Here is a 26,133-nt window from a genome sequence, read left to right on the forward strand (position 1 = left end):
AAACATTCCGCGTGGGTGCATTTGGAGCTAGGGGCGTTATATTAATAAAATTATCTTTATAAAGTCCTTTCAGGATTTCTGAGGACAGTAGTATAAAACAATGGTTTAGTTAGGTATTTGCTAAGTACATTGGAGGAAGGAAAGATGAGTGGAGATAGGAGCCATAAGACAGGTAGGTCAGGCGCTTTCTGGTAGGCCAAGTAACGTATGGTAGGCGTGAATAAACGATCAGACTAAAATTAACTACGCGTTCCTTGGATTCTAAGGGCGGAGTTTGTAATGTTCCTCGTCCCTCGCAAATCCGCATGTTGGGGTGCTAATTTATTAAGAGATTTTGCATTATGATCTCTCCGCTAGTCATTTTGTTCTCCATGGCAAGTACTCATGGGAGAGAAAGATTCAGATATGGTAATGAGTGGGAAGACAAAAGGGTTTTCGTGTTTTGTTGTGTCAATGCGTGGGTAATCTTTTTATTATTTCCTTATATTTGTTGAACTCATTTCTCGCGATACCTGAAACCCTTGTGTAGCTTTAAATAAATAATGGAAATTGTCATGCGGTAACGTTATTTACAAAAATGGTCTGTTATGTTATGTTATTTTCATTGCTGTTTAAATTAAATCAACAGAAATAATAATTGAAACTACCATTACTACGAAGTTTTTATGCTTACATCAACTCTTAATTTAAATGCACACTTTGATCGTTATCGTAGAAGTATCATAAAAAGTCGTTAGAAAGGCAATATAAACAAGAGTTTATGCTCAGGTATAACCATTTTGTTTGTTCTCACTACACATTAGCAGACTATCTACATAACAGTTAGCACTACTGAAGCAAGCATGTTACCATATTTACCTACGCAACTTTTGTCAGTTCAGCAGTTGAAAATATAACTTTTATTGATATTTTGACCATACTTTTTTATTGGATACATATATTTTTTAAAGTAGTGAAGAAAAGCGACTCGGGAAATCTGGACTTAAAAGTCTCAACAACCCGCATTGAGCAAGCTCGATCCATATCTATATGAGAAGAGGTCTGTGCTCAGCAGTGGCTGATCATGGATTTATTTTTAAGATGAAACAAAATATATTTACGTATAGCATTCACTTTACAACAGTATTCGATAGCAAATCCTTTTTTTTCAGATTCTGAAAACATAAAAAAAATATTCAAAGCGTTCTCCTCATTTTTACGGATTTCTAATACCATCACAGCGCCTTTATTTCCGCCATACCTAGCTACCCAGGTAACACTTAGCGCACATTTTACAAACTTTAAACAGTTTTAAGTGCTTCAGCTCTGGTAAGTGCTAAGGCTGAACAAAATGGCCGCTGACAGCTTTTGTATGACGTGGTGACTCGATTTTAATAATAAGTAATCTTTGCTATGAAGAAATAGGAATTCCTTGTAATTAGTCTAAATCGAACACCAATAAGATCCAAGTGGCCTGCCGTGATATTCAGTGATAGACTATGACGAAGTCGTTAATTTGTCAAATAACTTACTTATTACCGTTGACTGAGATGAATTGAGATTGAGACGAGTAAAATCGACCGTATAAGTAGATAAGTGCGACACATTACAAGAAGAAAAATTCTGTCGCTTAGTAGGTACCCGGCTGCATCCTTCGTACTGGTAGTTGTCAATTGTTCGCTTCATTCAGTAGCCGGTTGTAAAAACCGAGCGGAAAATCCGCTAGTATTATAAGCTCTGTGTCCTATTACCGTCGCTCAGATAAGCTGCCAGTAGCCGGTAATTACCGTCGTTTGCACTTTCAGGCAAATACTTGTTTTTGCTTAGTTTGTTCATTTAGTATCAGCTTAATTGAGCTCATCTTAAATATGTACTTATTTGTTTTGTTTACTTTTGGTATTATAATGGGACTTTTTTAGGTTGTTTTAAATAAGAAGCAGGAGAAATTGCCATCACAGGGTATTCAATCGTACTTTTTGCTTCCTGTTCAATGAAGAAGGAACGTGTGGATTAAACAGTTTAATCTGTAAGTACCTATTTGATAACGAAAAGAAAGATGTTTTTTCCTAAGCCCTTAATAACGAAGATGAAAGGTAATCCTTCATTTTAATAATAGAAAAGCCTATTAACTTTTTATCTTCCGCACCGATTAACTGAAAAGAACAATTATCTTTAAAGTTGTTAATTATTTAAATTTTGTTTCAATATTAAATAAATAAACGGTTGAATTCAGACTTTTACATAATTCCATCATCATACCTCGTTGGAGATAGTAATTACAATTCCTTTTTCAAAAAACTCCGTCATCTGAAATTCTCGAATTTTCCGAGCGACATTACACGCTCGAGCGCCCTTTAACTTCGAGACTAAAAGATATTCCTGAGCAATATTATCGGGAGTTTAACGTGAACCATGACTTTCATGGATACAGGTTTATGAGTCATAATTTATCTTCCCATCTAAACTGTGCCGTGGGTACGCCTTAATAGAATTTTATCGCATATATTTACGCAAGTTTAAGCATAATTTACGCGTGAAGTGTAAGCGGTGTTAAATGTAAGAGAGTTAAATACAGCTTCTAACAAATTTATTTTGCCTTGGAATTTTGAAATGAATTGTTGTTATAAAAGAAAATACCTGTAGACGATAATTTTAATAGGATTTTTGTAAGAAATAAATTTAATTTAATTTACCTTAAATGACGTCTAAAAACCTGAAAATATATCCACCTACAACTGAATTATTGCATCAGGTGCAATAAAAAGTAAACCAACATTAGTTTTCCATTTCATGTTTTAATTGGAACCTCGTTCAATGATCACAAACATGGCCGTTTGTATTTCATCAACTGCACAAGATACTATTGCATGGCTACTATTAACCGAGCAATCTAAAATGTGCAATGGACTTTATTTACGTAGTCGCACGTGAACATACAACGACACGTATTGTGTTAACAGAAATGCATTAATTCCGAAATTAGCATTGGTCGAATCGAACTACAGTGTAGTGACGCCCTTTGCAAAGCCTCGATACGATTAACGCCGAAACAGTTCGTGTATCAAATACAATTTCCTTTTAATTTCTATGATACGATTTGACCTCTCGCAATTCATAATCTAATAAGCGACTGTTATGTAAAATCGTTGTATAGTCATTAAGATATCAATTTTTTTTCTAACTTTCTGGGCAACTTTCCTAAATTTTTATGATGAGCCACGATCATGCAGTGCTATGTGTTAAAACAGATAGGCTTAAGATTCATCAGGCGTCTACGTTAGTTCTTCAGTAGTTTGTTTTAAAGTCATCATAATGTTATAATGCTCTCTCCCAAGTTTATGTCCAACGGCAAGCATAGAGTTAACTGGCAGCTAGAGTGCATAGCTAGATGTGCGGCTTTCATTTTCATAATGTATCCACATCCATGTGTCTCACATGAGATCTTTTTGACTTACTCAAATAAATAAATATCAAGGGTCCATGCTATTATTCTAAAGCTCAAGAGTTTGTTCATATGACGACCTGAATGCGCTAATCGAAGGCACTGGTCTGATTTGAAAATCTCTTTTATTGTTAGGGCTGTAGACTTCTTTTTCTTCGGGTGCGCGAAGAGCTTCTCACGGGTCGCAGGTGACACTTATTTACACATAATACATATAACCGATGGACAAATTAACCAACTAATAACATTGTAAAAGAGTAAGGTAGGTATCCAGGATATTACAATAAAAATCAGTTAGAAGTTATGTCACAGTATAATAAATAACATCGGACCAGACATTATAGACCAAACATTGTTACACTTGACAAAACACTACAATACAATAAACAAAATTAAATAGACAGTAGACAATACATTAGTATCATTCAAGTTAGCGAAGATTGCAATAACTTCACGAAAGTTGACGACGCTGAGTTTCTCAACAATCCTGCTTCATTTAAATTTACACTAATACTATTTAGCATTTCTTGGTTACTTAACGTTTCTTCTGAATCAATCATCCTTATCGGTTCGTTATTTGGTTCATATTTACCGGAAACTATTCTACTCTCAAACGGTAGCCTTCTTATTTTCACATTCATTTTAACTGTAACCGAATCAGCTTCAGGCGTAGTTTCTGTAGCAGGGTCTTTCTCGTTTTCCATACTTTTGATTAAACGGCTGAGGAAATTTTTAAAGTCAGCACTTATATGTTGTCCATTATTATAAGTATGCTGGTCAGTATTGCTGGCAGTTGCTGTGTCATTATCGATTTCTGAATTATCTTCAACAATATTCTTGATTTCGTTCTTAGCAAAGCTGTTATTATTGCTATTAATTAAATTGTCAGTTATCCAAGCGGTTGCTGTAAATATGTTCTTTGAGAAATACTTGGTACGATTGCTTTTCTCACTTGCATTATCAAATGGAGTATTTATTTCTGTAGAATGTGTTTCGTCACCGTTTTGAAAGTTATCTTTCACACTTCTGCGTTTACGAACTGGGAGACCTTTTATTTCATCTTCGTATTCTTCTTCCGATGATTTTCCGAAATTCGGCAACTTTGCGAAATCGTTTTTGCTGAAAACAATTAAAAAATATAACAAAATGAAAAATAATTATGTAAATAAATCATATGGCTTAACACCGTCTCAAAATTACATGCTCAGAAATATCCATAAAACCTTATTTTGTATGCAGGACTCAATCATGTAGTGTTAAAATTATAATTACTACCTTATAAAACAAGATTTAGAATAATGAATATAGCATAATTTCTTTACCCTGGTTCATCACCCTCTAGCAAAAACCTCTCATTAAAGGATTCTGATTCTTTCTCTAACTTTTCAAGTATGGCGGGCTTTGATGTTTGAGATGTTTTGGCCATCGGTGGCGGTCCTGTTCTTGTAGCAAACATGACAGGGCCTTCTGCCTTGAGTTCCTCTTCCTCGTCTTCTTTCGTGACAGGACTACCAGGCCTTACTAATCGCGGTGCCACTGTAATAGCTGATGGGTATGTCGGTGACAATATGTAAAAATCTGGCAGTCCAGACTTGGGAAATAGCATCGGTTTCTTCGGAATGACCCAGTTGTATCCGCTGGCTATGTTAGCATCAGGCACGGCATACCGCGCGGGGTTAACGTTTGGTGGTTTCATGGCATGCATTGGATTCATCACGCGTCTGTATTGGGCATCAGGATTTCCAGGTTCATTAGGATTGTTGTTGACTGGGAGAAATGGTAGCCTGTTATCCAGTGCTGCATAAGTCGCCTGCAAGTGGAATATATAAAAATAAGTAGTGAAGAGTTTAGGAACAAATAGTCCGATTTGGAAAGATTTATCGAGGAAAGCAACGAAGTATTTCATGCGTGTTTGCGTGCGATGTATGATAGACTAACATATATTGTATACATGACTTACATGACGTGTTGTGCTGTAATTCCTGCAATGCAGATGCAAGAAAGAACATTTAGGTATTGTGCTTACCATGGGGGAGTAAGTTGTTCCAACTGAGGCAGCCATTGCCCTTCTTGAGTCAATTAGACTTTGTATTGCCTTCATCTGATCTAAAGAACCTGACGGATGACTTGTAGCAGCCTAAAAAATATTATGTTTATTACAAAACTTAACTGACAATGGATAATCTTAATGAGGTAAACACTTCATTTTATCTAGATAGCCATGTTTTTCCTAATCAAGTACCTACGGATGCTTCGGCCACAGTAAGTACGTATTACCTCACAGGGACCAAACACATCAAAATATACACATCTTCAGAGGCATAGCATTAGTGTTGACCACTTCATCAATAGAGCGGTCTTATTTTCGCAACCAAATGTTCTTTTTTATTCTTTTAATACTTACTTCTACCATCTCCATATCTTCGGTAATCAGTGGTGGGTCAGTACTCTGGTATGGCGGCTTAGCTGTGAGCTTCATCAGGGCACCCTCGAAACTATTCTGATCGGATTCGAATATAGAATCGTCCAGTCTTCGGCCAGAGCGTAAAGTGCTGGCATCGTCGTCGTCCGCGGGTGCTCCCGTCCTCACTAAATGTTGGAAGACATCGTATTAGAAAAAAAAAACTCGACTTTTTGTCACACGTTCAACGAAATAATTGAATGAATGATATTGTTTCGTATGTACTTTTTAATCATGTTTCGAAAATATAAAAACTAACATGTTATATAAACGCGAATACGGGTATCACTGTAAACGATGAAATCTGAGAGATAAACGTAACTAGAGGAGTGGAAATTTCGGGAAAATTATCTCTACTAATATTATAAAGAAGTAAAATTTGTAAGTTTATATGAACGGGGTAATCTTTAGAGCCGCTTGGTAATTTCCAACATTCTTTCAGTGATAGGTAGGTATATATCTACAATGTTCCTGAGTGTCATAGACTATATTTTATCCCGGTTTTGGCAGTAGTTTTCACGGGACGAGGGTGAAACCGCGGGAAAATGGCTAGTATTTAATTAAATAAATGTGTCATACGGTCATTCTCGCCGATGTGTCCGGCGACGGGCTTGCGTCCGCTGCGCCGCCAGTCCATGTCATCAGCTATCTCGTCGTCAAACACACCTCGCTTCAGGTACACCGACACGTTCGTGTCTGGAAATTAAAACATCGCTTGTTAGGATGAAAAAACAAACGAAAATAATGCTGCCTTATTTAGAAAGCGAAATTACTAGATTCGCTAGAATCCAGAATTGTTAACACGGTTACGAGAATGTAAAATGATCAAGAGTGAAATAAAATAACTAACAGAACATTTGTACCCTAGTGATTAGTGTTTATTAATGATCAGCAAAGCACAGTTGCCTTCCCCTTTCTCTCAAGCGAAAATTTGTGGAAATGAGTATCTTGCCCATCCTAACCTTCGGTGCACGAACTTGACAGAGTGTCACAAAAAAAAACACAGTTGATGTACTAACCTTTCAACTCCATAAACTCAGCCAATGAGTAATTGTATCCGAGAGCAATGCCTGACATGGATGACGTCAACATCACGCAGCCGACTGCTGAGCTGATGAAGCATGACATTGTGAAGGTCCACATCCTGTACCAAGCATCAACATTATATGTAGGTATTTATGGTAGAGGCCGTTTATGCTAAAAGGACGCGCCTCACTATGGCATACGCTACACATAAAAATGCCCTTAACATTAGCGTTAACCCACAACGAAATGACCAATTTTTATGTGTATTGCGTTCATATTGTAAAGCTTGTGTTTGTAAATGTAATGTAGTATGGGAGTAATGGGAAGTCGTGGTGGCCTAGTGGGTAAAGGACCAACCTCTCAAGTATGAGGGCGCGGGTTCGATCCCAGGTCAGGCAAGTACCAATGCAACTTTTCTAAGTTTGTATGTACTTTCTAAATATATCTTAGATACCATTGACTGTGTTTCGGATGGCACGTTAAACTGTAGGTCCCGGCTGTCATAGAACATCCTTGGCAGTCGTTACGGGTAGTCAGAAGCCAGTAAGTCTGACACCAGTCTAACCAAGGGGTATCGGGTTCCCCGGGTAACTGGGTCGAGGAGGTCAGACAGGCAGTCGCTTCTTGTAAAGCACTGGTACTCAGCTGAATCCGGTTAGACTGGAAGCCGACCCCAACATGATAGGGAAAAGGCTCGGAGGATGATGGGAGTAATGGGAAACATCATTCTTTTCAGTTTTTTTAAACAATAGCAAAAGTCATCAAATGACCCCTCCCGCTGTGGGTTAGCAGCGGTGAGGGAGTGTCAGACTTTTACTGACTGAAAACCTATCGTGTTTCTTCGTAGGCTTTTTATGTACCAGGACCGCGGTAACTCTTTCAAACAATGTTAATAATAGTACATTTTTTATTTCGTAAAATATCTTAAAACGACTTAATACCAATTCTAAGTGCTAGTTATTGGAAGTCTGAACATACTATGAATTATTTTTGTACTTCCATGCTAAAATTGCATTAATAACCTTCATGCCCTTGATAAATATAATGTGTTTATACTTTGCCGTAACGAAGCTGCAAAAAAATCTATTTTCGTTCGCTTCCTCAATTATCGCGTAGTTCGCAAGTTAACTAGATAATTTATGTACCTCTGGACGAGATCAACTATCCAACCGCAGCACGTGAAGACAAAACACATTGTGATAGTTTACTTTTGTTCCCATTTAGAAATGCACGAAATCTGGAAAATATTTTACATTATAATATGCAGTACTTATTTATGTATATAGCTGCAAGTTTTTTAGTTCACAGAAGTTGGCATTTTCAAAGTTCGTAGGACAAGACGAATATTGAGAAACCGACTTAGATTTCGCTTCTATATCTTATGTTGTATCTACAGAACTTACAACTAGGTTTTCCTCTATAGGCAGTACTACATTAGCCTTAGTAGTTTCCTATAAAACGAAACCTATGGATTCGAGGATTGTCAAAGAAATGCTCGAAAGGATATCCACTGGACGCGAACTGCATTAAATATTACAAAACATATGCACAACGGGGAATTTATAAAACCATGGAAAAGGGTTCTGAGCAAATTGTGAGTTATAATTTAAAAATGACCATAATCTTCATACTTACAATTTGGAATATATTATTTTGGATAGAGTCGAACGTAGTTATTTCGACTCTGTCCTCATTCCTCTAATTTTATTCCTTCTGGACATATTACTGATTAATTTCTTTACCAACGGGATTCGTATTTTCCGTCCATTGATTTCGCGTGGCAATTTATGACAGCATCATGTCAAATAGATTGGCATAGAGCAAAAAGATTGTATGTGGATGTGGTCCCCATGGATGTATAAATACTTCTTCGATGTAGGGCTTAAAACTACTGAGCAATCTCTTCAGATCAGCCCTGTTTGAACTAAGTTCTTCCTTCACCTACATCCTCAGCAGCCTCCCTAGCTGTCTGGCATAATGCTGAACTGGACCTATTTGACGCAACCTTTTGTTCTTTTATTTTGTTTTTTTTTGTTGTTTCTATGTGTATGTATGGTTTGTGTCAATAAATAAGTTTTCTTTCTTAAGTTTTCCTCACAAAAAAAATCTTGAACTTTAAACTCTTGCTTCTAAATCGATCTTGTGTCCAAGATCTAGTGTCCAGTCGTTGGAGAGCATATTGTAAACTAAATATTTACGAAAGCATAGACTTTCTAAAGTCGTCAAATTCAGTCCTATAAAAATAGAAAAGTGCAAATTATTAGGAACAGGCAATACGAGGAACGGGTTGCAAACTTTTTGATAGGAAAAGAAAACATGAAAATGTTGCTGGAATACGAAATGAATCACAAATCGGTTAGGTTTGAATAATATCATATTTACATAGTCAAAGAAATTGTTTCTATCGAAGTTGCTGTTAGTTCGTGCATGTAGGTATTCGTAGTCAAATGTTTCAGTAACTATGCAAAATGTCTGATTTATTTCTGGATTGTTAAAAGACATTGTTTTTTTTTACTGTTTCAGTAAAAGCACAGACAAGATTTAAAAATACCTAACGTTAACAATTTGTGTACAATATTATTGAGAGAAATCACCGACTGCTGCTTATCGGTTATAAAGTTAAATTAAGAATTTTGCAAAGATCCATATTTTTATTTTTATTCACTGTATCTCCTTGACAAAACAAAACTTACCTACAAGAAGGATTTATTTAAAGTGATATTCACTATTTATTCTCCAAATCCCTCAAACGCTACGCTCAATTAGAGATTCACTTGAGCGCTTCCCTGACTTTGTCACGGCTCATAGACATTACATCATGTCGGCAGTACTGATCCCTGTGCCCTTCGTAATGATAAGCTTCGAATGCCTTTGTTGCAGTTACAAATCTACTTATATCTTTACACAAACCTAGTACAACCAATCATTAACTTAAATAACACCAAAGATATCTTAAACACTAGGTTCTTTTCACTTCAAGAAGAGTAACATCACCATTTATTCTCCAAAACCCTCAAACGCTACGCTCAATTAGAGATTCACTTGAGCGCATACCTGACTTTGTCACGGTTCACAGAAATCATGTCGGCTGTCGTATGTAACCCTGTGGACTTCGCAATGGCAAGCTTCGAATGCCAGGGGATATTAATTCTGTACGCTGCGTAGCACACAAAGGGTTAACATGGAGGTTATAAAATATTTTGGTTGAACCAAAAAGGTTTCGTTTTTGTAGAAATGCTTTTGAATTTCCACTTTTTTTACCTTCAAGAACAAACAGAGGGAAGTATGTGATATTGAGTGTATGATAAATAATAGGTATTAGGCCCTTATTTACGTTCAGTCCACGGTCATATCTACTAGCAATTTGCCACTGTTTCAACAATCATTTCAACCGGTCGATCCGTTTTTGCGAATGTTTGGCAGTTACTAGACCATTTATATCCGTGACTGTATTTACTACGTTTTTCGTCAATGTTATCTAGGTATATATATAAAAATGAAACCCGCTTTCCGTTGTCACGACATAACATGAAAACGGCTTGACCGATTTGGCTGAAAATTAGAGGGGAGGTAACTTAGATCCGGGAGAAGGTTTAAGGATTGGGGAGAGTTTTTGTCACCATCCGGCTAGGGGGCACGTGTGAAACCGCGGACGAAAGCTACATAGTTTAGTCATAAAATAAAACTACAGTAGTGAAAACGCACAGACTAACAATAGAACTTTTTAAAGAATTGAGAACACATTCAAGTTTGACCCAACCCCTCATCGCCGTAGCTTCCTGCTTTCACAATAAGCTCTCGCCACTCAAGGAAGCTGTTTCTTCCATTACCACTTGTTGCTACGGAAGAGCCGGCAGAGGTCGCGAGCGAGCTACCTACGTCATATCCGCCGGTAAATCCATTCGTCGTCATGTGATTAATAAATTAATAGCCTTTAATGTAACTGTGGTTCGGATATGAAGTTATATTGAAGTATGATTAACTAGCTTCCGCCAGCGGCTTCGCCCGCGTGGTGTGTTGATAAAAAGTAGCCTATGTGTTAATCCAGGGTATCACCTATCTACATACCAAATTTCAATCAAATCGGTCCAGCCGTTTTTGCGTGATCGAATAACAAACATACATCCATACATTCTCACAAACTTTCACATTTATAATATAAGTAGGATTTATTAAAGCTCAATAGTAATGTATCAATGTAATAAGTTATTTGTGTAAACAGGTTTTATCGTGGAAGCGAATTCTTTTCCACCAGTTATACTTATAAAAGTTACTTATAATTTGACTAAGTATAGCTACCTTAGCCATTTATAACATCTATCTATATAAATAAAAATGAATTGTTGTTCGTTAGTCTGATTAAAACTCGAGAACGGCTGGGCCGATTGAGCTGATTTTGATTTTAAAATGTTTGTAGAGGTCCAGGGAAGGTTTGAACGATACGAAGTTCGCGGGATCAGCTAGTGTGGAATAAAATATTATAACTGGAAATAATATAGGTACACACCTTAGTTAGGTACTCAACTGGTGCAAATTAGGTTTTTTTTACATTTTAACACAAAAGACCTCATGCCAGCAATTCTCCGGAACCGTATTATAAAGTAAACACACTGTATGTTATTGTGTTGTATTCATTCCATATTAATCAGGAGCTCACTGGTGAAAAGAGGTCCCAGTAATATTTTATTAGCATACATGAGCTGACCTCTAGCGTTGTACGAATACGACTTCTGAATGGGGCTATAAAAGTTTAAGTTTAAATATTCACGACTTTTCTTACAGAAAAACGTCGACGAAGAGAGCCAACCACAAATAAAAATTGTAATAAAGGTAGGGACGGGATGACGATGATGATTCATCAACGTAGTATATTATGACATCACTTTTTAGCTAAAAATAATTGAAAGTACTAAAGAGTATTATAAAAACATGCCCTTGTGTATTAACACATTCAAAATTTAAAAGACTAAACAAAGAAAATCGCAGTATTTTATAAACGCGAATCGGCTTCATAACAACGTGAAACATGCACTGGAAAATGCCGAATAATTCTCTTCTAAAAACATTTTCGCTTTGAACGTAGCATGAAACGACAATTTTATTAAAAACAACGCGGTCTTTTAAAGCTTTTTCGTTCCTACAAATTCACTCGCTTGCTTCATATGAAAATCAGCATTCGGTAACTTAACTTGGTTGCTTACTTAACTTTACCTCTACTGAAATCGAATTTCTTTTCAGGGCACGCTACTCTGGAGTACTATTTCATCAGTCACAGAAATCATGGAATTCTCGCATAAATTTTTAAAGTTAACTTACCATTCCAACCGTTAGCCACATAACTAGTAGAACCTAGTGACCTGAATAGACGAAGTAATCAAAAGATCTCCAGACGAATAACTGAAAGATAAAAAAATGAATCCTTTGTTAAGCCGTTGTAAATGACAAGCTCATCCGACGTTCCAATTCGCAACAACAGGCCAGTTCGGCTAGAAAATTAGAAGCTCGGTATCTGATCCGAATATGAACAGCAATGTCTGTCACCAATCTAGCTCGATGCAAAGCTCAAATGTCTGTGCTGTGGCAGATATCGATTAAACTTCATCTATCATCATCGTGTTCATACATCGAATGAAATGGGTTACTGAGAGCGACTCACGTACACAATTCCTATACATACGTATGATAATTTCAAAACCTGTTTATTTATTGTTAAAGACATACATAAGTACATACATCATACGGATCTTATAACTTTTCCTTATCAGATTATGGTCATCAATATAATCGATAATACTAATTATTTTACATAATTATGTGGGGAAGTATAAAGAGGGAAAATAAATTAACTGTTGTTTACTTTTGCAGCCGGCATCAGCATCGTCAGTATTGCTGGTACACCTGGGCGCGGTGGGCGCGCTCGCCAGCGGCGCCGCGCTGTGTGGTGGCGGCGGCGCGTGCGCCTGCAGCGCCCTACTGCACGCGCTGCACCCGCTGCAGCTGTGGACCGTTTGCGGCCTGCATGCCGACCGCGCGGCCGCCATTGCCGCACCGCTACATTATGCCGCTATTGTGTCTGCCAAGAAGGTACTATTATTGTGCCCCGTTCCGTTATCGCACCAGAGTGCTTTGTTGCACACTTCATACTTTTCTTGGTTACAGGTAATGATTTGCGTGGCGGGTGGCTGGGTGGCAACGGCAGCTCTTCTGGCCCCGCTAGCTGCGTCACAGCCGCCCCTGGCCTACAGCGCTGGGCTGGGCAATTGTGCACCCGACTGTGGCGCCGGGCCGGCTGCGCTCGGGTTCTGCCTCGTGTACGCGTCGCTCACTCTGCTGCTGCCCGCAGCTCTTGTCCTTCTTTGCAGCCTAAAGATCCTTCGCATAGCTCGTTACCATCGACATAGGATCGCGGCGGCTATCTACGAAGTGACACTATCAGCGCAAGTGACAGTCACACACCAAAGAAATCCTTTCTCCCCTCCACCACCACCACGCCGAAGAGCTCTGTCGGCAGTTCTCCAGCCTCTCGGTTCGCTGGCTATTTTGTACTTTCCATATTATTGCGTATTGATATGGCCTGCTGTGGCTGTGCCACCGCAGCCAATAGCCGCTCTGTCAGCGGCTTTGCTAGCGGCTGCACCACCAGTTAACGGTATTTTATATGGTATTAGAAGTCGAGCGTTACGCGACTCTCTTCGTAATTATAGAAGGAAACGAATGACTAAAAGCGAAGTTACACAAGAAATACAAGCAAGGACTCCAAGCGCGTGTGGATCACGTAGACCTTCTTTATCCGCGGGGTCAGGATGCATACGACCGCCAACAACTAGGAGGTTGTCTGACGCGGCAGCGATGGGGTCGCGAGGGTCGGAGCGGCCTGCCCAGCGGGCGGCGTCGTGCAACATGCTACAGGACTCACAGGAAGAAGAGACTCCACGGCCACGCACGTCGGCCATACCAATCATTCGCGCTCCGCCGCACGTGGTGCTGGGTCGTGCACTGGGGCTGGAGGAGATGGGCGGCCGAGACCGGCGGCGGCGACAGTCTCCGCGCATCACTGTGACGCGCGCCATGTCTGACGAGAGCGAGTCGCCGACGCGGCGGCCGTTATGCCGCCAGCAATCGCGCTCGAGCGGCGCGCTGCTGGGTGGGCTGCCGTACTCGCCCGCCATCTCCGAGCACGTGCACCTCGACAGCCACGCTGACGAACAGCTGCTGCTCACTTGGCCGCAGAATGGCACTCACGACAAACACGACGCTTTATAAAACGGGTATTAAGCTTAGAGTAGTCGCTCATGTATGTGCGTATAAAGACAATAACTGTGTGTGTGTGTGGTTTGAAGTCAAATGCTTCGGTGTTTTGAGATGTTATTTTTTAATCGCTTCGTCCACCCGTGTCTCGACCTCCCCGGGCGGTGACCAAATATATAAAGTTTCCTATGACTATTTACAACTGTATCGTAGGCGTACGATTTCTCCTACAGGGTTCCTCCATATCGTTAGCTTTACCTACTGAAGTATTACTTTAGTGTATCGTAAAGATAATTTCCGAAATATTCCATAGGTTTAGTGAGATATGAGATTTCGTTGTTTTATTTTTTTTATGATCTGTTTTATTTTTAAGATTAATGTCAATAGTGCAACGCGTAGGATCGAACCAGGTTTTTCTCCTGTGACGCATCTTAACCGTTGGGCTGTTGTCATTTTACTTGTAAATTAAATTATTTTTATTAAAAAATAAAAATTTAAGGATTTAGTTACACATGAACAAACGAAGCCAAATATATTTTTATAGTCTGCTTACCTTTCTAGTTGATTGATTGTAATTTTAAAGCCAGTTATTTAGAACATCGTCAGCATTTATTTTTCGTCAATGAGCCAGGTTCATTGTACATTTTCTGCCAACATTGTGTACCTAGATAATAACGTATAACTCAATATGAATGGAATAATTGAAATTATACAAGCTGTTGATTTGCATCCGTGCCATATTCAAGGAGGTAATTATGCTAATGATTCTCGACCCAAATCAATAAAAAAATTGGTACGTAATTTTTTTTCTTTATTTTTTTTTCGGAATTCCGTAAATGTCATCTAGCCTTATTTAAACTTGGCGCGTATGTTACTGGCGTTAAAACCGTGCTGCACCCTCACATAAACGCAAACACAAAGCATACGCAACGATCACTCATAAATTTCATTCATAAAATTGGATTACTTCGGAAATACCACGACATTACAATGACAAAAAAAGCAGTCCATATTAGTTATTTCCCATCTAGTGTAATTCCAATCGATTATTTACGTATTGTATGTCCTCCTCCTGAACTATGGCACAAATGCAAATCAACACCTTGTATATTTATTTATATATAAATAGTTGTTAGGTCCAGATGCGCAAGTAAAGACCAAGGTCAGAGGCTTATTAGTAGGTATATAGATCGCAATTGTTTGTCGAACGATAGCTAGGTATACATATACAAATGTAGCTTGTGTATATAAATGTCTTAGGATGTACAACCTCGTGTGTTATTTGGCCTAGTTCCAGATGGGCCTAGGTTTGTTAAGTTGAGTGCACATAGGTTTGTTAAGAGGATAGTTTACATTGCAACGCTTTTACGCATCGCAACCGTCCAAGTTGGGAACTCCTGTGGCTTCAGTGTCACCGCACGCTTACACAGATTAGACCGAACTTCTGTTAGTTTAGCAGAGAAAGCAATCTCTTACTTCACTCTCGCCCCAAGTAGCTTCATCTGTACAGATTTTGATTAAAAATTAGTTAATCTTGTTGTCAGATAAACTGTGGTTGACGTTTGATTACGTTACTTTAAAAAATCTAGTAACATCGGTTAAAATCAAAATTAAACCCTTGGGTTTTTTAATTGAAAAAATACGAGTACGTCTTCTCTGTTTGGTGTAATCACAACTTTATGGCATACAAAAGAAGCACTATTTTCTTTACCGACATAATTAATGACTTATATACGATGATATTCACTATATTTCGCCCAATACTCGTTTGGCCCCGAGGGGTGTATAATAAGAAGGCGTTTCTACACAAAATATGGACCTATTTTTTGGAATATACCTTTGTTTATTTATGCCATCAGTATATACTAGAATATTTCGGCCTAAATATATAGTTTCATTTGCGCTATTTTTATATATTTTTATGTATGACCCCCTGAAACATTTCAGGATAAAAAATATGTATTTTTCTCCAGTCTTTACAAAAAATCAAATATTCAATGTTTTGATGAAACGTTCAAATATTCAGAATTTTTCAGGTAATTATTAATTTATACCTAATCTAACCTAGTCTACAGTACGCTTATTGAAAGTTGAGGCCAATAAAAATGTTATTATTGAGCTAAGAAAATATTATATTTATGTATTTTTGAAATGTTATAAGTATTTGAAATCACTGTTGACCTTACTCGTAAGTTGTATATTTCTAGTAAATTGTATATTTGTCTATGTACCTACAGTCGAATGCTTCTTGTTCCGTTTATTAAATGGTGTCCTCGGAAAACCATTTACATACATACTTTGTTTTTTATTGATTGTAATGACTATATAAGAGTATGGGCAACTTTTGTTTTGGTAAACCATAAAGTGTATATTTTTGAAATAGTGTAACTGATGCCATATTACAAAGTATAAAATTGGCCAAAATTTTGCAAAGCAAATTATGAAAATTGTGTTAATATAGCCTATATTTAATAGACATTTTATATGATGTCTAAGATTTATGTTCTATCTGGTTATATCGTATTTCTACATAATAAAGGTACGTTTTGAATTCTAGCTGCCGACTGTAGCTAACTGCAAATCGATCCAAAACGTTTTCATGTACCCAAACCCGTAGTGCAGCTGTGACCGATTTTATGCGGACCGCAGTTAACATTCAGAACGAACCTTAAAATGTATTCATACCTACTCATCTATTATCACAAAGCCAAATATTAATTTATTTTCAGGAAACCAAGTTTCCTCCACAGATTGGAAGGAGAACAAATAGTACGAATCTATTATTCAATATATTTATTAATTGTATCATTGTTCAAGCTCCTCCAAAAGTTATTTCATAGTATTAGTGAATGATGACAGCATATTGTTTTCGCAATGTTTTCTTAGAAAAGTGATGTAGACATAGTGTAAAGATAAATTATTTATAAAGAAAAGATTTAAATGTCGTTGTTCGATGATAAATGTTTAATATAAAGTAAATACGAATTGTTATTCTAGTCAATGAGCTGTTGTTTTATGTCTGTGTTAATTTTAAATTATGTATTAGAGATTAATTAAATAACACTCGTAAGGTATTTTGTGGTTTTATTGCTGATCCTAGAACACAAATCGAAATAAGGTTAACTGGAAGATTATAGAAGTTTGTTGTTATAATCATAAAAAAACAAAGGGGGTGAGCTAAATAAAACCGTTTAAAAGAATTTGGGTTTATTGTTATAATCATGAAAGCATTTTCAAAGTCAAGACATACGATAACATAATTAAGGTTCAATCTACAGACAAAATATCCTAACAAATTAAACTATTTCAAATGAAGTTCAATTACGAACTACATATTATATCAGGTTTGTTAATTATTCTGTTAATTAAAGCTAATAATACATCTAACGGTTAAACTGGTACATATATTATCCCAATTGTAGCCAAGTTGGCTATTTTCCTACAATACCATAATTAAATTCTGTTTTATTCGGTACTGTTACAGCCTATCTCGATTACCGTATGAAAATGACGGCAAGCGCCATTAAACGAGCCATGACGTTTCGCGCGCAAAATTTCATCATGGCGCGCTGTCAAACTCAATTGACATGTTGTTCATATCAATGTCAGTTTTCTTATAATAATTTTATCAAATACTAGCTTTTGCCCGCGGCTTCGCTCCCGTCAACTGACTTCTCTACTTTACCCTATTTTTTTTTTCATAAGAACGTTCTCCTGACAATAACAAACACAACTAAAAAAGAATTAGCCAAATTGGTCCAGGCGTTATTGAGTTATGCGCTTACCAACACATTTTGCGATTCATTTTTATATTATAGATTACAAAATAAGTAAAATACTATACATTATTTATTTTTCAAATCTAGGAATGTTAAAATTAGTTAAAGAAAGAAAGATAAAATTTTGACATCTAGTAACAAAATAATATTATTCAAATTGAATACAGAACGTCTTGTGAGATTTTTCAAATAGCTCGAAGCATTTACATTCTAGTCGAAACAATGTCTGGAATCTAAGAGATTGTTATTTCATCTATTCAACCTAACATTTGTGTCTGCATTTCTTAGCAAGAATTTCCAGATTGTTTAAATTAAATAAAGGCAAACGTACATCACAAAAGAAAGAATAATTTTGAAAATAATTAAACATAACATTGTAGAGGTAGAATTAGAGTACATAGGTCATTAGGTGGTGTTGATAACTTGATACTAATCATAATATGACAAAATGAATACTCTAGACAAAATAATTTCTATGTACACACACTCCGACAAAAAATATTGAAAGACAATAAAGTGAGCTTAGCCTTAATTGTAACAACTAACATTAAACATGCGTATAAACGGTAAAAATTAAGGGTGAAACTCTCGATGGAACATTACAAAAAAAAAAACTTTTGTTTACAAAAAAGTGGAAAGCATTTGAGTTCGTATTTTGTATTCAAATAAAGGTTTTTTCATGAAACATTCATGAAAGTTTGCGGTGCCATTACAATGGAAAGTGAATTATGCATCTCTTTTCAAACTAACAACTACACTTTTTTAATTCTATTTGTACTATGTTTATCAACAAAGGGGAATAAAGGGGATTGTTGGCGATATTCAATTCAGACGAAAAACAGACAAAAAAGCAGTTTAAAACTAACTAAAAGAATATGTGGATAAGTACTTCTTTTTTGTGTCTTCTTAATGCAACTAATATCTAATTCGAAATTGCTGTAAATTATTTAAAAAAAAAACATATTAACATAAAGCAATTCATGCGTATAAAATCTGTTTTTCATACTAAAGATGAACTATGACTATCTACCGAAATTAAAAATAATACACTATATAAAATGATTATATTATATGATTTACCTTCAAAAAATGATTTCTAATATGAAATTTCATTTTATAATACAAAGAACAAAGTTTTTGCAACGACGGAGCTAATTAAATTAATTGTGCGGTGCATAAAAGCTTCTCATAAGAGGCTTAGCTGATAGAAAAGCAAGAAAATAAATAAATATAAGAATACTTAATTCTATAGGTACCTATTTTATTATACTTATTTATTATATTTTATTACACTTTGTTTTTTATACATTTTCTGTTAGGAAAGCTGTTGGTGTGCCAGTAATACACTCAATCGAAACATTGGCATTTTTAGGAGGAATTAGTTCTGCATTTACTGAATATCTTAGCATTAAAATACATATGTAAGAAAAATAAGTTAATATTCCAATTATATACAACCGTTTTTGTGCAATTGGTACAGCATGTCAGCTACGACGTAGCAACTCGTAGCTCGTAGTAGATCAGTATGTGAGCTTTAGATTTCGATGAAACTCAGTAAACTCTTTGTAACTTAATACTTACATAATAATTTATTGGAATACAATTCGAACCTAAATATTAACGCGAATAGAATCCTTATTACAGCCGCGTCGAGTAGTATACCTATTATGTATATCGGCGCTCACACGTTTCGCAAAGAAAACATGTAAATAGGTGACATTTCGAGGCAATTTGAAATGTACGCACATTGAACATGGCTGTGAAACAAGCAATATGCGACTAAATTCTTGTACCATACTTGTTACTTTAGAAAGGGCTCATTGCCTATTTAGAAAGCTCAGTACACATTTGTATACCTAAATAGACACAGAGGGGTGCAAAATTGTTCACTTTAAAAGAGGCAGTATATTTTTTGTAAATGGTCAAACTCAATTCAGCTTCCACACACATTTGTGAAGTAATTTTACAAGTGAACATTTTTGGCTCATATTATGTTGACTACTTAGAAGTATTTGGGTAATATTTGCAAAACAATATTCATGTCAAAGAGCTTTGAGTAAAGGTATAACTACTGATATGAATGGTCTGATAATCAAATTAAACAAATCTTCATCCGCCTAGCCTTTATCCAACTATGTTGGGGTCGGCTTCCAGTCTAACTGGCAGCTGAATACGAGTGTTTGACAAGGAGCGACTGCCTACTTATCTGTTTTAACCAAATAAAACGAATAAGGGGTCAGTTCAAAACCGTGGCTTTTATATTTGAGTTTTGTGGACATAGATACGGGTGAACCCCAAAGTTTTGAAAGAGACGCTTTGTAAAAGGCCTAGTAGAAAGAAATGTATAATCTTCATGTACCTAAACTGAATGAGTTGAGTAGAGATATTAATTCACTTTAGAAGAGCCTAGAAATAAGAGTGTTTATTTAAACTATTTCGTTCCATTTTAGAAACAAATAATTTCACTGCATGATATTCGGACTGCAAACTAAAATACCTAACTAAATTCGCTTCACGTTACTTATCCAGGTGAAAAATGACAATTCGCCAAAATAGACACAATTTTCGGCCGTGTCACCAGTGACCTAAAAAGCCTATTCGAATGGCAACAGTGTGTGGCAAATATAAACACGGCAAATGGGCAAACACAAGGTAGAATGTTAGCGCATTTACGTATGAAAAATTTAATTTGAATAGTTAGCTAACTGTAGTAACTTAGTGTGGATAATTGAATAATAGAGGCGTCTATTACAAAACAGTATGCAAGTATGCAGTTTCGGAACCTTGCATTCATCAATGTTAGGTAAGTCTATTTATGTACTTTAGAAGAATATAGTCAGACATTATCTTTCCACTGTTGGAATAACTCCCAACACTGAGACGATATACCGACGACGTCCATAATGCGCTATCATGTGTGTAGTGCAACCATTGATATCAAATTCTAAACCGCAACTCATCAATTGTCCGTAACAGGATGACAGCGGCGGTCGCGGCTCGTTTGCTGAAATAACAATGTTTAATTAATTTTATTGCTAACCATATCGGATACGTTTGCAACCACACGGCTGGTATCGGCTTAACCCTGACCCGTTGTGACATTGTACTATGTATGAAAGCATACAGCGTAGCCAATGTAACTACATCGTCTAAAATTTGGGTGCTTTTTGAGTATTTTTAAGCACTATCAAAAACTGCCAATCCTTATTCATAAAATAAATCAAAATTCAGTTACAAAAGTACTCGCATAACTAATGTAACTGAAAAGTATTAAATCAAAAAATAAAATTGAATCTGTGAAATAATACACTTTATATCAATATGCTTCCTATTTTAAATCATAACTAAGTAGGTACCTTCCTATATCTAAATACGTCCTAGTTTAATTATATTATGAGGATTATTCATAATCCTACCAGCTAACTGTTATCCAAGGGTTAGCTAAGATAAAATTTAATTAAAGCCGGACCGAAAGGACTTATTTTAAAAGCCGTCCTTCTATTATCGTTTATCTAAAGCTAATCTGAACGTTTGAGTAAAACAGCTGTTCCTGCAAGTATGGAATTATCACTGTGACTGGATCTGAGGGCACGTCGGGTGACATACGAGTCCATTAAGATATTACAATATACGAAGATGAGGTATAGCAGTAATGTATGAAAATGGTTTGTTATAGTGTCAAAAGCTGTTAAACTTATTGCAAAGACAAGAGGGCTTTTCGCAACCATTGATAGAATCATGGCGTCTAGGATGTTATTTGGGTAAATAAAAAGACTATTAAGTGCACCTCACTAGCCCATACTTTCACGTGATAAAAGAAAATTGTAAGCCAGTAAAAGGCAAGTTAAAAAGTACCTACAGGTTACACTTTTCCCAACATATTTCTCAGAATGTAACACAATAGAGCTCTGCTTGGTACTTAAGTTTCCGCAGTAAAAGTACAACAAGTTATTTTATTTTTCTCCATTTTTACTCTTGAATTATGTGTTGTACGGGTTCTTGAAAACATAAAGCTTGATTGGCCTCCGCGCTTTGGTTTAAATGAAAACTCAGGAGGGAGTAGTGAAAGCAACTCAGGTATATAAAATAAGGGTTGTTTCCGATCCCGACCCAGCTTTCCGATTTCTAATGCAGTACTCAAAAAAACTTTAACGTAGGCACGGAAGTCACAAGTTCATGATCATCAGATCAACCAATTGCCATAAGTAGCGTATTTAGGTATTATTATAATCAAATATTAGTTTGCATGTCAAGCTCAAAAACTTTTGGCTCAGCAGGAGCGACGTGCATAGTATCAAACAAAGCACAAGAAATACACAATACTTATACAGTAATTACGAACGGACGAGTGAAATGAATAACTGTCAGCCAATATTCTTTCCAACTGAAGCGGCACCTCAGCACAAATATCTCGAATGACTTGACCGCACGAGACCAATACATTGACCAACGACATACAACTCTTGCGTTTTAGTTTACGTTTTTATATCTTGCAAAGAATTTTAGAACAATATTTATTTTTATTATTGAACTGTTAGTGACGATGTCTTAATAGAAGGCTACCTATGTACATAGGTATAAATTCTATGTTAATTTCCAAATATGCTGGGTCAACTAGCAGTCTTACCAAATGCAGTTAAATATCGGTGTTTAACATGAAGATATCCATGCCTATTTGACCTTACACCATTTACCCAAGCAACCTATTCGTAAGACTACATGTCAGTTAAATGACTAGGCCAGTGATGACTGTTCATTGTCGGATACACTAACCAACTACTCCAGGCTTAGCTTACTTGCCAAGGACACCTTTCATAATGACATTAGATATTGTTACAAGCTACGGATACGTATCCGTCCGGACGTATATGTATCCATAATACATTATACACACAAAATGAAGTTTACACTAATGATAGGTACTTCTTTGAAACAATAACACAGTTAGTACAACGTAGTAACTATTATAGTAATCTGTGGTACAATTTTAATAACTTATCACTTCGATAACACTCGCCAGATAATTTAAAAAAATGCAGAATTCTTAGTAATTGTAAATCTAGAATTTTCAACGTCGACAGTCACTCACTACAGATACTATCTACCCATCACGACGGATTTCACCCCTCGACGTTCCTAAGCTCTACTCGACTGAAGAGTACTCCGATACAAAACTGTATACACTCCACTCCAGCGAGGCTTCACTTCTTAACCGCTGAAGAGGTGTAGATAATAATTAATTATAGACTGGAAAATATTTTTGGCATTTTATTTATTGGATTACTCTTTAATTGAACATGTATTTTGGTAGGTATCCTTCAAGTCTGAGTGAGTTTTAGGTAAGTTGCACCATTTAACCAAATCATAACTCGTGTAGGTACTTGCCGCCTATTGGTGAAATTGAAAATGGTGCGGTTATACCATCGATGTACAGTAATTGAGTAACTACATGCGAGGCAAGCGGGCTCCATTTTCAGCCGACAAATTAGGTAAGATAAAATCTCAAAACAATTTCTTTAATAATAAATAACATTTGTACGCATGACCCTATCTGTTGCTATTTTTCAGTCCAAAGCAAATGACCAGCCACATAAATCGAGTTCCCTCTCAAATGAGAAGAAACCTCTCAAATGTATTTTTCTTACTTGCATTCTCGGAAACAGAAAAATGTTACTTTATTTTTCTTGAGTTACAGGGTTACAGCAATGGCTTTATTGTATCTCTCCTTTCTTTTCAAGGAAACCGAGGCCAAATTGTTATCATTAAACTTCATGGTATTTATGACGACCAAAAATCTTCTCAAATTCAAATTTAAAATAGATTTAAGAAGGTTAAACACTGGTCTATCACCAACTATTTTCTAAGACCCCCTTGCGTCTCATCAGCACAAGAAGCTTGCAAATGTTCTTAATAACATTGTTTTCTAACATTAAAAAACTTTTTTACAAAAAAATTAAACCGACTTCCCAAAACACTAAAAAGCAAAAAAAAAAACTATTTTTAGGTGCATCGGCCTAGAAGTCGGTGTCTAATGGATGTTACTAAGTTAATTTTGCCACCGACTTCTAGGCCGATGCACCTAAAAATAGTTTTTTTTTTTGCTTTTTAGTGTTTTGGGAAGTCGGTTTAATTTTTTTGTAAAAAAGTTTTTTATTTAAAGCTTTTCAGTGATACGAATAGTTGTCACTATCCATACAAGTGAGAAGTTCTCATCAATACAAAGAATATAAGTCCAAATACGAGGTATTTTACATATTCAGTTGTCGAGTTCCCTCGACTTACTTTCTCTGGTCTCCATCATCAGGTCAGCTCCAAACCTTCACTGTTGCAAAGGTCTTGTCAATACAAATAATTTAAGCCCAAACACGAGGTAGTTTATATATTCAGTTGTCGAGTTCCCTCGACCCTCTCTGGTTTCCATCATCAGATCAGCTCCAAATCTTCACAGTTGAATAGTGCTTTTAGGCGTACACCTGAGTGTCAAGTTTTTACCCTATTATGCCTACAACTTTCGAAAGTTGCCCTCGATTTCTCAGGGTTCCCATCATCAGATCCTGACCTGATGTCTATGGGACCACCTCGGGAGTATATCCTATCAAACAAAAAAAGAATCATCAAAATCGATTAATAACTGGCGGAGTAATCGCGTAACAAACATACAAAAAAAAAAAAAAAAAAAAAAAAATACGGTCGAATTGAGAACCTCCTTTTTTGAAGTCGGTTAAAAATTCATTTCGAACCAAGTTTAATTATACGAATTGAAAACCTCACAAAAAAGTTATTTTGCGAGATTAACAAACGAAATGTACTCGGAATATTTCGTAATTGAATTCATAATAAAAGCCAAATAAAACATTTTTAACTAATTGTTTTAGTTAACACAGTAGAATTTAACATGTGATATAATGGGTGGTCTTAGCATGAGCACATTGATTAGATTACTTGAATAAGAAAAATATAGCTGAGTGCCGAAATATTGAATCATCAGATGACTGAAGAGTTTTTACAAATAATATAATATACAGATACACCAATGATTTTGTATACCTAAACACTAAGGCCAACAGTCGCCAAAAGTCGTGGTGGCCTAGTGGGTAAAGAACCAACCTCTCGAGTATGAGGGCGTGAGTTCGATTCCAGGTCAGGCAAGTACCAATGCAACTTTTCTAAGTTTGTATGTACTTTCTAAGTATATCTTAGACACCAATGGCTGATATAAAGGTGAAGGAAAACATCTTGAGGAAACCTGGACTATAAAGTCTGTAATCACCAACCCGCATTGAGCAAGCGTGGTGATTAATGCTCAATCCTTCTCCGTGTGAGAGGAGGCCTATGCCCAGCAGTGGGACGATAAAAAGGCTGTAACAGTAACAACAGTAACAGTAAGGCCAACAGTAGTAGTCAGTTATGCTGTCGCTTCATTATAAAACACTGATGTTAAGCTGTATTCGATTACAATAAAGGAAAAGGCTAGGCAGACGATGCTGAGATTACCTATGATAATTATAGAGATATTATTTATATTAAATTGTTCATAGTACCTATTTCAACCAGTATAGAGAATTACTGTAGCACGTGTAATATCAAATCGAGATGGAATGCAATTTATCCCCGAGGAGGTACCAGTTAGTTCTCATGAGAAATTACAACTTCTACCCCTAGTACTTTGCTCCCTTGGTCGTGATCCATTTGTTGAATTAGTTTATTAGAACCACTATCACAATAGTCTTATATTTTTTTCTCTCTTAATTTGTTTTCTAATGTTAATATTTTGAATTCTTTTTAATATTGGTGCGTGAAGAATGTTTCCAAACAAATCAGCCATAGATTGACTGATTTATATTCAGACAGCTGAAGCTACTTGATATCTTTTTTAATAAGATGTAGGTAAACACATTTTTTTCAGATTTCATTCTAAAAAATGCTTATCAGAAAAATAACACTTAGTACGATTCCCACACTTAATATTTACTTACTACTGCTCAATAATTTCTCAAAAGCATGATCCACATTTCCAAACCCAAAAAAGACGATTGACTGAAACCCACTCGGCACTCGGCACTCGGCGGGAGTTGAGTTCCCTCTCAAATGAGAAGAAACCTCTCAAATGTATTTTTCTTACTTGCATTCTTGGAAACAGAAAAATGTTACTTTATTTTTCTTGAGTTAGGGTGTTTACATAAAGAAACAGGTTGCAC

The 26,133-nt window shown here is 36.4% G+C and overlaps 2 protein-coding genes across 2 annotated transcripts in view; one reads left to right on the forward strand and one right to left on the reverse strand.

The window, feature by feature from the left end:
• The window catches only part of LOC124637434 (beta-3 adrenergic receptor-like), a 114,577-nt gene extending 99,620 nt beyond the window's left edge, over window positions 1-14,957 (forward strand). Inside the window, exons 3-4 of the mRNA XM_047173916.1 lie at window positions 12,774-12,992; window positions 13,068-14,957. Of these exons, the coding sequence (XP_047029872.1) occupies window positions 12,774-12,992; window positions 13,068-14,171 (1,323 nt within the window). The 3' untranslated portion in view covers window positions 14,172-14,957. The remainder of the gene's footprint in view (window positions 1-12,773; window positions 12,993-13,067) is intronic.
• On the reverse strand, window positions 3,847-8,103 carry LOC124637432. Its single transcript, XM_047173915.1, has 7 exons — window positions 8,054-8,103; window positions 6,902-7,026; window positions 6,462-6,578; window positions 5,826-6,010; window positions 5,448-5,558; window positions 4,744-5,231; window positions 3,847-4,540 (listed from the first exon to the last, which is right to left on the reverse strand). The coding sequence occupies exons 1-7, from the start codon at window positions 8,101-8,103 to the stop codon at window positions 3,847-3,849; spliced, it is 1,770 nt and encodes a 589-aa protein (XP_047029871.1).
• Window positions 14,958-26,133: the final 11,176 nt, after the last annotated feature.

Source organism: Helicoverpa zea, chromosome 16 (assembly GCF_022581195.2).
Source record: "Helicoverpa zea isolate HzStark_Cry1AcR chromosome 16, ilHelZeax1.1, whole genome shotgun sequence".
Taxonomy (NCBI): Eukaryota; Metazoa; Arthropoda; class Insecta; order Lepidoptera; family Noctuidae; genus Helicoverpa; species Helicoverpa zea.

Excerpts from the sequence above, each read along its gene's own strand:
- LOC124637432 (XM_047173915.1), bottom strand. The coding sequence starts at position 8,103 with ATGTGTTTTGTCTTCACGTGCTGCGGTTGGATAGTTGATCTCGTCCAG. Across the intron at positions 5,559-5,825 it reads AAGATATGGAGATGGTAGAA|GCTGCTACAAGTCATCCGTC; the intron begins GTAAGTATTAAA and ends AATATTTTTTAG. Across the intron at positions 4,541-4,743 it reads CTAGAGGGTGATGAACCAGG|CAAAAACGATTTCGCAAAGT; the intron begins GTAAAGAAATTA and ends AATTGTTTTCAG.